The following is a 15,986-nucleotide window of genomic DNA, read 5'->3' as shown; positions in this document are numbered from 1 at the left end:
GTGGTGTTCCTACTTTTTAAGATATAGAGCTCTGAATGAAAAATTAATGTTATTTTAAGGGTTTGAAGCAGTAGCCATTTTTTATTCCCCATACCTATACTTGGCAGACTCATCAGTTTTTATTAGTAATTATACATAGTTTTCATCAAAGTAATCAAAAATTGGGGTGAGATAACTGCCTTTTTTCTCCTCTTGGGCTCTTGTACTATGAGTAATTAATTTTTAGTTTAATTGGTAAAAAATGTCAATAACATTCCGCTATTGACCGGTGTTACTAGGAAAAATATTACTAGGATTTTTCTAACAATACCATAGGTAACTTATCGATGTAAACGCATCTTAAGAACCTATAATTAACAAGTCAGTGAGAATTCATCGATAGTTCCCCGTCCCGACGTGTACCCCTAAATAGCGGACAATTCCAGAAAAAGATCTAGCCAAGACAAAGATAGCCTTCGTGGATCCTACAAAAGGACCAAAAAGACAACTCTTCTGATTATTAGGTGCGAAGGTGAAGGGGTGACGTCAGTGGAGTGGGGCCTTCGCATGGAGCTCAGTTGTCAGTGTGTCTCAGCCTGATCAAGTTCGAATCCAGGTGTGATAGTGTCTCACGGTACGTATACAAAATCCATATTTATGTATAAAACTTCTGTGTTTGTGTTCTCACCATTTTTTTTGTTTCTTTCTCCATTTTATAATTATAATTAGGAATGTGCCTTAAAATACAAATATCAATGCGATTTTAATCTCATGGTGAAAAAATAATTCATAATGTGAATGTTTATTGTGACAACTATATCAGTGCATAATTAAATAATTACTTCATTGATCAATATTACTTTAGATATTTCTTTTTAATTATCTGCTTGATATTTAAAAGAAAAAAATCAACTTCTAAGATCATTCATTTTTAGGATAAGTATTTTAATTTTTTTTTTTTTTTATAATACAACTTATTCCAATGAAAATAAAAATTTTTAAAAAAAGAAAACATAACTCCTCTAAAAAAAATTACATTACAACTTATTCTGTACTCGTAAACTTCACCTTTGTATTTTCATCCTTATTAAGGAATTATTAGATTATAAATTTATTAGAATATTATTTCTAATACTCATCTAATGAATGTAAACTATTATTTAAATCTTAGTCTTTTGCAATAATATACGACAATATTCTTTACATGAAAAATATTGTACCTTGTATACGAAATCATAATCAGTCTGATCTTACGGTTAGATACAAAAAATTACCCAGGATTAAACGAATTTAATGAATTTTAACTGACCAGAAGTTCAAGATAATTTTCTAAAAGTAATTGTTGGTTCATGAAATCCGGATTCTATTTTCCTTGTTCTATGCTCTTGCTTTATTTTGATTCTCACAATCTACTATTTCCAACTGTATTATTAGTTTAGCAATAGCGCAAATACTATATATTATGCAGGCACTGTAGTAGGGATCACAGGAACTTTAAGAAATGGAGGTTCTACAAATTCTTTTATGAACAACATAGGGTCATAAACAACACATTAGATAAAATCATTAATTAATTCATAATGAGGTGTTTATACTTGTAGTTGAGTGTAAACAAATTTGGGGAGAATAGGAATAGAAATTAACAATAATAAATATTAACTTATTTTATTTGAGCCGACGTTTTGGCCTAAACTTTAGGCCTTCGTTAGGTTCAAGAAAAGGAGAGACCATAAATAAAATTTTAAAAGATTAGAAATAATACTATAAAAAGGTAATTTATAGTATAGGTATAGTAAGAATTTATCCAAAAGTTATTATTATTATATTATATTATATTACTAATGAAGAAAAAAAATTAATAGTTAGTTTTTTATTTATTAGTATTTTTAATTCTAATATTTTGGATGAATTTTTACTACGCCTCTATTATAAATTACCTTCTTATAGTATTATTGTGTGACCTTTTTTATTTTCTTTCTATACTGTTTCTGATTATTATTTTTTTTATTTATGGCAGTTATCAATTTTTTTTTTTAATTAAGGCTGAAAGTCGGCACGAACACAATGAGTTACATTTATTTTTGTAAATTTCTACTGAACGGTATCCCCTCCCACCTAACATTTTCTCACATTAATTTATTTAATATCTGATAAGTAATAAACAATTTAAAAAAATTGCAAGAGGCACTTTCTTGATTTTTGATTAGCAAAAGTATGGATTACTTCTTCAAAGTCTATTTATTTAAGTACTCCAGTTTCTATCGTCAGTGATAAACTGCTAAATCTTTCTTGTAGCAATGGCACTTCTAAGCCCATTTTGTATTAGTATTTTAATTCATCGACCACAGGAGTTAGGAACCGGTAATATTGTAACTATACGAATGTAGAGTAAATATGATACAGTATATGTATATTTCATTTTTATTTCCTCAATTATTTAATGTCGAGTATAAAAAGCTGAAAGATTCTCTTAATTTTTAATTTCTGATTGCATTTGAGTTAAAAATATAATTATCATCAAATATTTCGTATAGGTGTTTTATAGTTTCTGAAAGATGGAATTATTGAGGAGTTATCAATCAAAAGTCAGAATATTCACTTTTAAATAGTTATTATTTAAAAATTAAAATGGAAGCATGTCATATAAATAACATAATTTTTATTTAATTGAAGATTTTTAACACTAACTAACTGAGAAAATTTTTGAATTCAACTGAATACTTTTCACTAGAATTTTAATTGGAAAAAAAGTATTTACTTTTCGAAAATGGATATATTAACTCTTCATACAAAAACTCCTTTATTCACGACACACATGATACGAATTTTAAGTTTTATGAAAAAAATTTAATATGGCTGAGTTTATAAGCATTTAGTGCGATAAATTGATATAGTAGTAACCATCTATGGTTAGATGCATTTAACATGTTTAACACTTAACATAAATCGACTTTTACCGTTTGTTTATTTTGTATCTAAATAAAAACAATAATACAGTATTTAAACAAACAACTTCCAATATTAATTTAACACTTAGATTAGATAAATATTAAAATGCACTTCAAAACTTAATATATAGATGATATGTATGATAATACAATATAGATAATAATACATGATGACCAATTAAAATAATCTACAGATATATGCTTTATTTAAGTATACAAACTATCTTTAATACTAAACACAGAGTTAGTTATATTATTTTGTTTTAGTGTTTTCTAAAAGAACTTTTATTTCACTTCTTCATTTATTTTCTTTTTATTGGATCTACAGTATTTTGTTTTATCTTAATACACCTGTTATTATACATTATTGAAATTAAGTCACTTTTTTTTAGTACTGACGTTTTAGTTTTCATGAAATTATTAAAAGTTATATTTAAAAAATGTGTTGTTCAGATTGATGAAGCTATCCGTCAAACCAACTAATGATGTAATTAGCCCCACTTAGTCCGAGAATCCATGCGAAAAAATCTACATCAACGGAAAAAAACTATTATTGTATTATTTTGTTTTAATATTTATTACATTGGCAATAAAGAAATGAGAGTATGCCAGTCAGGCCTTACTACCTACAAAAATAGCAGCACTTTCAGAAACACAAAAATAAATTTTTGACTTCTGTTAATTAAAAAAAAATTATGAAAATGGTTCAGTTTTTTCCTCGACTATACACGGTATACATACATATATAGTAAATTTCATTATAAATAAATATTGAAGTATTTATTTATAATGAAATTTACTATACATACATATATAGTAAATTTCATTATAAATAAATATTGAAGTATTTAGAATGAATGTCCCCTGGAGTTTATTTTATTCAAGTAAAATCTAAATTTTTATTAATTTTTTACTAGCTATAGCACTAACAACCTTTATAGAACGTTATTTAATTAGAAAAAACTGAGATATAGTAATTCATTAACCAAACGTCAAATGTACTATGAAATTTGCCAAAATAAATTAACTTAATATTGATTTATGGAGGTTATAAAAAAAAAAGTTTGGTTAATGAATTACTATATGTTGGTTTACTCTGCTTTAAATAATGTCCTATAAAGGTTGTTAGTGCTATTGGTAGTTTTAAGTTGTTTTTTTTTTTCAGAACCCATATAATCCGAAATAAAACAGAAGATAAATAAGTATATACATATAAGTACAAAAAATCTAATCATATAGTACATTTTATAGTAATGAGATTGGCTGTATTTGAGTTCATGGTCTTGGTTTGGCCAAAAGTGTTGGGCACCCTTAAGGGTTGTGATGGCACAATAACTAAAACAAAAAAATTAGGGTTAAAAAAAATAAATAAAACAAAATAAAAAGGTAGTTTTAAGGATATGGAACTCCAAATAAAAAATGAGCAAACAAATTAGGTTTTTAATAAAAATAGTTTAAATCGAAGAAAACACCCGACGTCCACCTCCTTTGGAACACAGAAGCGTGTGGATATGGATGTTTGTTACTTTATTTGCTTACTAAGCATTTGTAGATATTTTTGTTTTGCGGCAAATGGCAAACGTTAAGATTACTCAAGCCAATATTTGGGAACTAATTTAGTTCTCTGAATATTTCTTCAATGAATGAATATTTCCAGGGTATGTTGGGGCCCAATAGTACGAGGGTGGTTTTAAAAGTTCTCGGAATGTACTAGAAAAGTGTCTTACCTTGGTGGGACTGCTTTTATTTTTCAATATAGTCTCCCTGTAGACTAATGCATTTGGTTCAGCTATGCCAATGCCTTGATCCCATCTCGAAAATGAGATTCCTCCTGGCCTACAAAATACATCTTCAATTCGGCTGTCTCTTCTGCCGTTATAGGCAATCTCCGTCGACCTTGGAAAATTTTCAGCTTAGAGAAGAGATGAAAGTCTGATGGTGTCAAATCAGGTGAATAAGGTGGATGTGGCAACAGTTCGTACCTCAGTTCATGAAGTTTTTCCATGGCAATAGCACTTGTGTGTGGGCGGGCGTTGTCCTGATGAAAGATGACTTTTTTACTTGCCAAACTGGGCCTTTTTTCGCGTATCTTTTCCTGTAGTTGGTCTAGGAGGTTTGCGTAGTATTGCCGCGTAATTGTTTGGCCAGTCGGAAGATAATCTATCAGCAGAATGTCTTTTGTATCCCAGAAAACTGAGGCCATGACCTTTCCGGTTGAACGTATTGCCTTACCTTTCTTTGATGGTGGAGACTCAGCCACTTTCCACAGCTTTGACTGCTGTTTTGTCTCTGGCTTTTAGCAGTGGACACAAGTTTCATCTGTAGTCACAAACCGGCGCAAAAAATCCTGTTGGTTGCGCTGAAAACGGACCAGGTTTTGTTCAGACATTTCCAATCTGGTGCGTTTAGGGTCCAATGTCAGGAGCAGCGGGACCCATCTTGCGAATATTTTTTTCATTCCCAATTCTTCAGTTAAAATGTAATATACCCGTTCAGATGACATCCATACAGCTTCAGCAATCTCACGCACTTTCACTCGACTTTTTAATGCACTTTTGCGATAAATGATGAGGTCTTATGGCCGTCCACTACGCGGATCATCATCTAAGCTCTCCCGACCAAATTTAAACTCGCTGGTCCACTTGGCAACAGTTGATGAAGGAGCGGAGTCCCCCAGTGTGTTCTACAAGCTTGCATAATTTTTTTTTTATTCTATTTTATTGTTATGCTTTTACGTCATTAGCTATCAAGGCCACAAAAAGCTCTTGGCGGATAATGCGCTTAAAGGAAATTTTAATATAATTGAAAGGCTTATGTAGTAGAAATAGTCAAGATTCATTATATATGGGTAAGATTATGAATTATTGATTTTCATTTATTTATATACAAAGTACTTGATCACTGCTCGAATCTCAGGTTTTTCAATCGTCACAAATCACTATGCATTAAACAACAACAACAACAAAGAGTCGTCGCTACCACTAACGCCACTTGTTCACTCACAAAGGATGTGTGATTATTGCGCGGGAACCTTGCTGCTCTAGCACTGACATCTAGCGACGATTCTGAGAACTTTTCAAACCACCCTCGTACAACGGTAAAATTACTTCTTGGTTCTATTTTATTGTTACGCTTTTACGTTATTAGCTATCAAGACCACAAAAAGCTCTTGACGGATAATGCGCTTAAAGGAAGTTTTAATACAATTGAAATGCTTATATAGTAGAAATAGTCAAGATTCATTATATATGGGTAATATTATGAATTATTGATTTTCATTTATTTCTCTTATTACGCGAAACTAGTTCGAGTCACTATAATCGTATTTTTGAGATACTCCTTAGCAAAGGTAATATAAACAAATCTGTACTCTCTTTTCCTAAGACCTCGGATCGTCCTTGCACCTAAACCAGTTCCCATGAACATTTTTCAATTGTCTTTTTCCGGAAATTATATCACCATTGTATAAATTCTGCCTCTTTTTTATGCGCCTTGATTATCATATTTGATAATAACATTGAAGTACATATGATGTAATAGCTATAGTATATAACGGTCTGTTTCATCAAGTCGATAGTAATATGCCATAGAATCGACTAGTACTGGAATTGATAAAGTGTAAAAAAAGAGAACTCTATTGATCAGGTGTTTAAGTTAATATAGTTCTATGTTCAAAGAAATGTCCTATAATAATCCTTCATCACAATTTGAGTATCTTCGATCGGCCGATGAGATCTAGATATATGTGATGATTATAATTCCTGAATTATAATGACGGATTCTAATGACAAAGTGAAGTCCCAAGCGATCTTGTTTTTTGTTAGTTTACTTTGCCTCCCCGTTTGCGCGCAAACCGTCAGAACTGTAAAACATTGCTTGCGGTTTTTGGCGATTTATACATACAAGACGAATCAGGACGGAAAAATTACCAATATGAATTCGTTTTAAAATTAGATTTTCTACGAGGATCCTTCTTTGAAAATATCTCTTTTCTTTATAAATTCCTGAGTTAAGTGCGCTGGAAAGAGACGGTAGAGGTTTCAAAGTCAAACTTTTAACCGAAAAAAACTTCTTCCGCCAAAGCTAATACCTACCGAGTATTATTTCGAAATTCTCAAAACTAGAAGAAAAAAAAAGGGTGTCAATCATGTCGTAAACACCCATCACAACAACACATCTGACAGTAACGTTTCCAGTCAGCACTGCAATCATAAGAAGGCGTGATCCTACACAGACCTCACTAACGCAAAAACATCACTAATAAAAACTACATGTTTGGAATAAGTTATGGAAAATAAGATTAACCTTAAATATATGCCAATAGGTCGTATCCGAATCAAAATTTGAAATGCTTGAAGAAGTTTGTCGGGGGGTGCGGTCAGCAAAGAACAACATAAATAAACAAAACTATATTTATTTATTTTATGCCGACGTTTCGACTTGAGTTTCAGGTCTTCATCATTATTTAATAAATAAATATGGTTTTGTTTATTTATGTTGTTCTTTGCTGACCGCACCCCCCGACAAACTTCTTCAAGCATTAATCTACGGTCAACTATTTACACCTCATTATAAAATTTGAAATCCCTTTCCGATACCTCGATGATGTATTAACCGCCAAAAAAATAGTGTAAAATATCTAGAACTAAAATTTCCAGTTTGTTGACTCCAAACCTAATGAAAAAACATCAAAGGAGTAAACTACTGTAAACGTAACTCAGGCTCAAACCGAAATCTGAAGGCGGCTTTGAGTGATCACAGTATCCGCAGTACACAAACGACATTTTTTTTTTTTAGCTTATTCGCAAAAATGTCAATACAATGGTAAATAACCCAAATTATATCGAATACAGAAAATATTAGTCTGGAGCAATGATTCCCAAAGTGGGCGCTGCAACAATTCAAGGGGCGGTGATGGCCACAGGTGCATTTGGGGGCGATGAATAACTACAAGTTGACACGTTTAACAATATTACAGTTAACGAAAACAGAACCGAGGATTACTAACTATGTAGAAGCATACCGGGTACATCCTTCTCATTAAGATGATTTCGAATATTTTACCTTTCTTTTGTATTACATTCAATTCCTAGTTCAATAAATAGTTTCATAATTTCAAAATTCAATGTTTCCAATTTACACATTTCTTTTGCTATATTTTACGAAAAAGGGTGAAACATTAATACGTATATATATTTCCAACTAATTGCTATTAAAAATTAAAAAAAAAAAATTTTCAGGGGGCGCTAAGTAATATTTTTCCTGGAATGGGGGCGGTAGGAAAAAAAGAGGGGGCGGTAGGAAAAAAAGACGGGGGAAAAAAAGAGGGGGCGGTGGGATAAAAAAGGGGGCAGTAGGACATAAATGTTTAGGAACCACTGGTCTAGAGGAAAAAAATATTTTATTATATAATATATAGGAAATTACATCTTTCTTTCTTATTAATTTAAAGATTGTCGTATTGACCTTTATTAAATTAAATCTGTATCACTATAAACTATGAAGGGTTAGGGGTTCAGTACTTTGTAAGGGATTACTATTACTAGACCAACGGTTGTGCAAGGAGGTGATTTGGTCAGAATCACGCCCGACCACCAGATTTTTACCCAATTTAGGAGGCTGGGTGGGCCTCAGGGGGCTCCAGAACCCACAGGAGTTGACTCACGGCTACAGTAGAACATAAAACAATTTTCAGCCCAGCCCTATTCGAACTCGGGTCCATGGAGTTGGTAGTCACAGGCCTTACCCGCGCTCGGACTCTCTTTTTTAGATAGGCTAAAATTATATCTTCGTAATAGTTCAAATTTCCTACTTTACCAAGATTTTATTCCGTAAGCAAGGCTCATCCTTTACGAGATCTATTAATATATTTCAGTCAAATTTTTCAGACATCCCCGCTGGTTTCACACAGAGGGAAAGCGAGGTGGTTAGTAGGGCAATAGTTGAAACGATGTAAATTTAAAAGGATAATTCTCATTTTATAGCATTAGCTAAAAAAATAAAAACATAAAGTTGCAATTGAGTTGGAGTCGTTTGGATCTTTCCTGAAAAAACCCGCTGATAATTGAGATAGCTACATCATTTTCTGTTTATTTAATACAAGAAATGATGTATGAAAACAATTTGTCCGAAAATATTTAAATTTATAGTTTAAATTTTCTGTTAATATGACCTAATGAAGGTTTTAAGATAATATATTTTATTTAAAATAAATAATTTAATTTCTATCCATTTTAGTCTCAATACATTTTATTTTTCTTACAAGTCCGACGTTTCGGCCAATCCAGCCATCCTCAGGGACAATCTACTTGATACAGTTTTGGAATTATATGATTTAAAAACTCTAACTCCATGCAGGCTATAGTGCCCAGGTCAAAACAACAATTTCTAATTAGTCAATATTCACATTAAAACAAAAATTAAAATCATTTATCACAGTCACTATTTGTTAAAACTTTATCACAATAATTAACAAATAGTGACTGCGATAAATGATTTTAATTTTGGTTTTAATGTTAATATTGACTAATTAGAAATTGTTGTTTTGACCTGGGCGGTATAGCCTGCATGGAGTTAGAGTTTTTAAATCATATAATTCCAAAATTGTATTAAGTAGATTGTCCCTGAGGATGGCCGGATTGGCCGAAACGTCGGACTTATAAGAAAAATAAAATGTGTTGAGACTAAAATGGATAGAAATTAAATTATTTATTTTAAATAAATTCACCAGTCTCAAGAATGTGTTTAGGATTATAAATTAAATAATGTATTTTATTTAAGTTGTTTTGTAACAGTTTTCATTGCAAATCTTTTAATATTTCTTGACATTTCTCATTTAATTATGCTCAGCAAATCCGTTCTCGTTAACTTATAACGGTCCAAATAAAATGTTTTCACCAAAATGACTTAATACATTTTTCTAAGTTAATATCATAGTTACTTTACATAATTGTTGATCAAAGCAAGGTAGTAAGGTTTTGAAACAGTTCAGAAGTTTTGCGCACCATCCCCGCTGTGCGTTAGGCCCCTACATCGGACTGAAAACAAACAAGTTTAACCGGGCTATACCGTTCGACTCGAGAGGGCCGTAACTACAAGCATGCGTAGGATCTTATGAGTATCTTTTCCTACCGATTTTTGTTAACTGTAAAAAAAATCACACACACAAAAACAAATAACAACCCAATAAAAAATATTCATTCATTCTACGACAACACTTTGGCATATTTCTAAAACATCTTGCTAAAACGTTTGCCAAGTGTGTGCGAATACTTATGGAATCACCACAATCGATTCCATGATAAATTAAAGAATATAATAACCCACTTACAGTAATTACCACTATCATTATGCCTAGTTATCCTAGATAATTTATTTACCTAGAATAGAGGCAGGGAAGAGAACTTCTGGATATTTTTCTTCTTCATGTCTGAAACGTCATGACAAGCAATCCACTGATTGTCAATTATATGGATTTAGACAGGTATATAACGTTAAAAAAATCATATCGACTAATTTCCAATGTTATTTCCTACATCTTAATCGATTTTTATAACATGATAATAAAACTGTCTTTAGCGTTGAAACTGTCCTGTTCGTTGCCAGTATTTATTCGCTGATTCATCTTAAGTATTTGCTAAGCTAATCCAAGAGATACAAGTTTATGAGTATTTCATTTAGTTCCTCAGAACAAAGTGTGTTTTTTTTTTGTTTTGTTTTTTATAAAATAGAGCATTAGCTTGCTATTTCATGAACAGGTATTGAAGAGAGCTTCAGTGGCAGTATTCCAATTAATAGGGAAAGGTAGTTCCCAATTAAGTTTTTTTAATATTTATTTATTGATATTTAAAACTTTATAATATTAAAATGCATCTGGTAAATCTGATATTAATGTTACAATGTTAAAAACTACTCATTTTTAACACTCCAATAACATTCTGTATTAAGAGGTCACGAGGCCATCTTCTTTTCAGGTACCTTGAAGAATTGTTCAGAATAGAAGAAGAACAAAGGTAGAGGAAGAAACTAGTGGTTGGTTAGGGAGTTTAGAATGAAAGGATTGATATCTGGTTTGGACTCGATCAGCTACATATGGAACATTAAGGTCTTTATGGATGATTTTATTTGTGACAAAATTAGCAATGAGGATTTTAGGAATTTTGGATTGGTTACAGAAGCAATTCTATGGTTTAGTGTAATCCTAAAACTCAACTCTTTATATCCATATAGGCCTTATTATAGTCATGTATATCAGTCTTTTGTAATGTATTGGAAGCTTTGACTGTTTGTCTCGTAAATGTTTTTACACACAAAACATATAAATTAGACATTTGTATTTTCAATTAGGTATCTAGTACAGGGATGTATTACATTGGAAATCCACTGGACTAGAGGCCATATAAGAAACATCACCCAACGCACTATTATAGTTGCAGCGATAAAAAAACTACTCATTCATAACTAATAAAAAAACTACTAAATTCCAGGGGATTCACGTTTAAGAGAAAGTACCAACAACTAATTATCGGATTGAAGACCCCCGTCTTCAGCCCTCCCATATGTTACAACCTGCTTCAGTCTTAACTTCTCAGTGTTTCCACGTCTAAAATCAAGAGAAAGGATTCTATGATCTTCTAAAAATAACCTTGAACCTGTGTGTTAACGCTGAAGTGTTAATTTTCTTTGACCTTTTTTATTAATTTCATAATTTAAACTTAAAATTCAATAATTTATTTTTAAAACTGATGTAAAAATATTATCAATATGTGAACCTTAATAGAGATGAGCTCTACAAAGCCCTCCAAATTCATTATGCATACCGAACATACTCTGAAGAACAAGCAATGTTCAGCAGAATTCAACAGTCACATAAACAAAAAAATTAGGATTGAGCCAGTTTTAAGACAATTAGACATATTGGTTTAACTACTTTTCAATTTGGCCCAATGGAACTCTAGTCTTCTGGTAATAGAAAGGATATACAGCCATCATTATTGGAAAACAATCAATTTTACAGAGAGGAGAGTAGAAACTTGGGTGCTCTGATATAATCACCAATGACACTCCAACTATACCCAGTATCAGAAACCCAATGTTGGATGCCAGAGACAGAAATGTTTAGAGGAAGAAGTTGAAAGGAATCAGGTAGTGCCAAACTAATATTAAAATGAATAAATAAAACTGCATTGTAGACAAAAATTGTAAAACACACCATCATGTCACTTTGAAGGTTTAAAAGAGAAGATAAATGTAACACTCAACAAATTGTATATTCAATTATTTTCAATATTGAATTGGTATATTTTTGCATGTTAACTCTCAACCAGTTCAAGACATTTCTTGTTGCAGTAACTCTTACAGTATTAAATGAATTAATATGAATATTACATTATACTATTTATGTTTTTATACTATGAAATATATTAATATGAATGGAATCATATCTATTCTGTTGGGTATCATGCATAATTTTGATTGTTTTATCAATAATAACCATTGGTCTAAATTCATTCTATAAACTATATAATACTTATATTTCCTACTTTTAGTCATTCAATGGGATATTTAATTTACTAAGATATGTTTATTTTCTGTAATTTGTAGGCAATGATTGTACGCATTTTACTGCTAGGCTCTTTGGTAAGCCTAGCTAAATTGCAAGATCCAGGAGACTTGGATTCATTAATAGAAAATGTATTTGGAACTACAACTCCCCAAAATAAAATCGATAAGCCCAGAGAAGCTGTTGATGAAAATGGTGATGAATGCGTTTGCGTCCCTTACTACCAGTGTGCCAATGGAAAAATAGTGACTGATGGTACTGGAATATTAGATATCAGGTAGAATAGGTTTGAAACCCTATATTTTTAATCCTTTACAACGTATCCCATAACATAAAGCTGTCCTAAAAATAATAATATTTTCCAGTGAGAAAAAATATATTATTTAATTTAGAATAGATATTAATAGGCTCACATTGGCATTGAACTTAAAAAGAGATTTTCCATTCAGGGTTCAAGAAATATATGATGTTAATAATAACTTAAAAGCTCAACATTTCGTTATATGCCAAGACCAAATCACTTGGTTTTCACAATGTTCAAAGATATCTAATAGTATTCAAAACCTTAATTTTCATGTACATGATAAACCAATCTTTCATTAATCAAATTACTGATTAGTAAAATCTGTTAACTTGTTTAATTCATAATAATTAAGATTAGTACTAAATATACAACTCTTACGAGTCTTAGTAGCATTGCATATATTCCTGTGAAGAATATAAGATGTATCAAAACTTATACTTTTGATAATTGAGGAAATTATCCAAAATATAAGTTTTCGCTATAATTGAAATTCTTTACTATTGATTAGTTGATGGTTAATCCAAATTCAATCGTTGAAATCACTGTATCAACAAAATATTTTGTCTTTACATTGATTTTCTAATCAAATGAATAATATTAAATGCTTCTTTCCAAGATCTATTTCCATTTTTATTTTTTTAAACCATTCAGACATTAAAATAGCCATCATCAAATAGCCAATTGATTCACTTGATATTTTGTTCAAATATTTTCAAAATAGTTTTTCTTTGTACAAAAAAAGGAAGACATAAATATTTATATAATCCATGAATTGCAGGATAAGAGGTATTTGTGAGGATTACATTGATCAGTGTTGCAAAGACCCAACAGAAAACACTATCAAGCCAGAACCTAAACAAAGAAAAGGATGTGGTCAACGCCACCCTGAAGGTATTGGCTTCAGAATAATAGGAGATAATAACAATGAAGCGCAGTTTGGCGAATTTCCTTGGATGGTAAATTATGTGTTTTTTATGATAGATATACGTTCATTTTCTTTCCTTTCCTATTTGCTACATTTTAACTTAAAGGAATCTCACACCAATATTGTTAATCCTGTTAGCTTTGACCAAATATTCATTCATTATCTTGTATTTTCATACATCCTCCGAGGTAGTATTATATGATCAGTATGAAATTTGGGGTCTTCTCAAGACCCTGGTCAAAGTGTGACTGACTATTGGTTTACCTATCAGTTATACAAAATTTAATTTAAATGATGTTCTATTAGGTTTTATATTGTTGATGGTAGTTTTAAAGATATGGAACTCTGAATGAAAATATATATATATTTTTTAAACGTTTTTGGCAATTTTAATCTAAATTTTCTTTGGTAAGACCCCGGTCAGAGTGTGACTGACTATTGGTTTACCTAACTGGGCACTGAGTGCTGTTGATTTAAGTGGTTCCCAGCTGTATCTCTTTGGGGTAAATGAAATTTCTTCTGGCTCTCTATCTATTATAGTAACCCAACTTTCAAAGAGCCAGATAATAGCACATTAGATTACATATACAATTTAATTTTCAGTGATATTTCTCAAAAATATTACTTTTCACTGATAGCTATGCTTCTTTAACTATGATCACTGTTTCCAGGGGAGTGTGAAGACAGATAGTTGTTATTTATGACTTCAAATTTCTTTCTTTTTCTGTACAAATGTCCTATCAATATTTTCTCAGTGAGGAAAATTATTGCTTTTTGAATAGTTAAATTAAACACATATATCTTGAGGATTCTGTCAACCAATTGATAAATACCACTGTAACTTGTCTACATTATATGCTATTAGTTCAACATCATTAGCATATAGATAAGGCTATTCTGGCGTTATTTTATAAAGATGAGCAATATTTATAGCTGTCATTATTTTCCAAATTTTATGAATCTCATTTATAAAGATAATGAATAGTAAAGGTCCTTTTATCGACTTAATTAAAATTAGAAAATGAAAATTATAAAATATGAAAATGAGAATATTGTAGCACATATTGCTGGTACTGTACTATAATTCTTTTAACCTATTCCTTAAAAAAAAAAATTATTAGTTACCCTTCCAGGACCTAATTATACCTGTTCTTTCTCTATTTTTTTAAATTACTTTTTTATTAATAAATAAAGTAAATATTTGACAACCTAAGAGGAGCATATAAACAACTTTTTATGAAACCCTTTAAAATTAACTGCTCCAAAATAGTTATTATTTGTTGTATCATGGTTTCCCTCCTTCATCCTTCCAACCCCCCCTCTCAATGTTAAAAGATAATTGGGAAGCAAGCCAATGGGCTTCATGAATAATTTATTGGTAAAATAACATGGCGATTTTATAAAGGACTTATGGTGGGATAGATCTATGATTTAATTAAAGTTGATTATAACTATGCAGCCATGTTTTCCAAATAAATTAATATTTTAGTAAACTCTTAACTAAATGTTTAAACCAGTCAAAATCAACCAATTTCATTTGTATTCGGGTTCCAATAAAAATATATAAAAGTTCCAATATTTTGAAAACTGGAATTGTTCACTAATATCGTAGCTATAAATTTAGTGTTAAAATAGTTTTTGAAATATCAAATTAGATAGATTTTTATAATTATAAACAGAAATCAATAAAGGGAAATTATTTTGTGACTAGGTAGCCCTGCTGAGACGAAGTCTTCTAGACGATGGCACTGAGCTAATGGTCTACCAATGTGGAGGAGCACTTATCCATGAAAGTGTTGTTTTAACAGCAGCTCACTGTGTTACGAAGTAAGATGTCAACATTTACTTTAAAAAAATTTAGTGTTCACTAATAAATTCTCAAAACTGCCAAAAAATCAATGAAGAAAGAATGGATCAAAACAAGAAAAATCATACATTTTCAAAATATCATTAGGTATTCCTAGAAATACTTTACAAATTGAATAAGGAATTGAAATTCGAAAAGGGTGTTTCAGGATAATTTGACAAATTTAAAAAATAAATAATATTGAATATATGGTGTGTAATAAATCTAATAATTTTGTTTGTTCTTCAATTAAAATTTATATAGCCATCTTGTTAATATCGATGCAAAGACTATAAAAACCAATTTTGTTTTGTAGGTATGTATACATTAATGATTTAGATTTTATTCTCTAGCAGAAGTTTATATATATATTGTAACATGCTCTTTTTGAGTAAATAATATATTTTGATGTATAAAGGGTT

At 30.7% G+C, this 15,986-nt stretch overlaps 2 protein-coding genes across 2 annotated transcripts in view; one reads left to right on the top strand and one right to left on the bottom strand.

The window, feature by feature from the left end:
* The first annotated feature begins 503 nt into the window (after positions 1-503).
* LOC106689261 (phenoloxidase-activating factor 2) overlaps positions 504-15,986 on the top strand; it is a 20,459-nt gene continuing 4,976 nt past the window's right edge. Inside the window, exons 1-4 of the mRNA XM_014434158.3 lie at positions 504-613; positions 12,531-12,766; positions 13,572-13,749; positions 15,430-15,545. Of these exons, the coding sequence (XP_014289644.1) occupies positions 12,534-12,766; positions 13,572-13,749; positions 15,430-15,545 (527 nt within the window). The 5' untranslated portion in view covers positions 504-613; positions 12,531-12,533. The remainder of the gene's footprint in view (positions 614-12,530; positions 12,767-13,571; positions 13,750-15,429; positions 15,546-15,986) is intronic.
* On the bottom strand, positions 4,717-5,130 carry LOC106689257 (histone-lysine N-methyltransferase SETMAR-like). The gene has a single exon (XM_014434153.1). The coding sequence runs from the start codon at positions 5,128-5,130 to the stop codon at positions 4,717-4,719; it is 414 nt and encodes a 137-aa protein (XP_014289639.1).

The sequence above is a fragment of the Halyomorpha halys genome, unplaced genomic scaffold (assembly GCF_000696795.3).
Source record: "Halyomorpha halys isolate HHAL.00 unplaced genomic scaffold, Hhal_1.1 Scaffold1313.1, whole genome shotgun sequence".
Lineage (NCBI taxonomy): Eukaryota > Metazoa > Arthropoda > Insecta > Hemiptera > Pentatomidae > Halyomorpha > Halyomorpha halys.
Note: the sequence above shows the minus strand (reverse complement) of the source record. Positions and strands in the feature narration are given on the sequence as shown.

Excerpts from the sequence above, each read along its gene's own strand:
- LOC106689257 (XM_014434153.1), bottom strand. The coding sequence starts at position 5,130 with ATGGCCTCAGTTTTCTGGGATACAAAAGACATTCTGCTGATAGATTAT.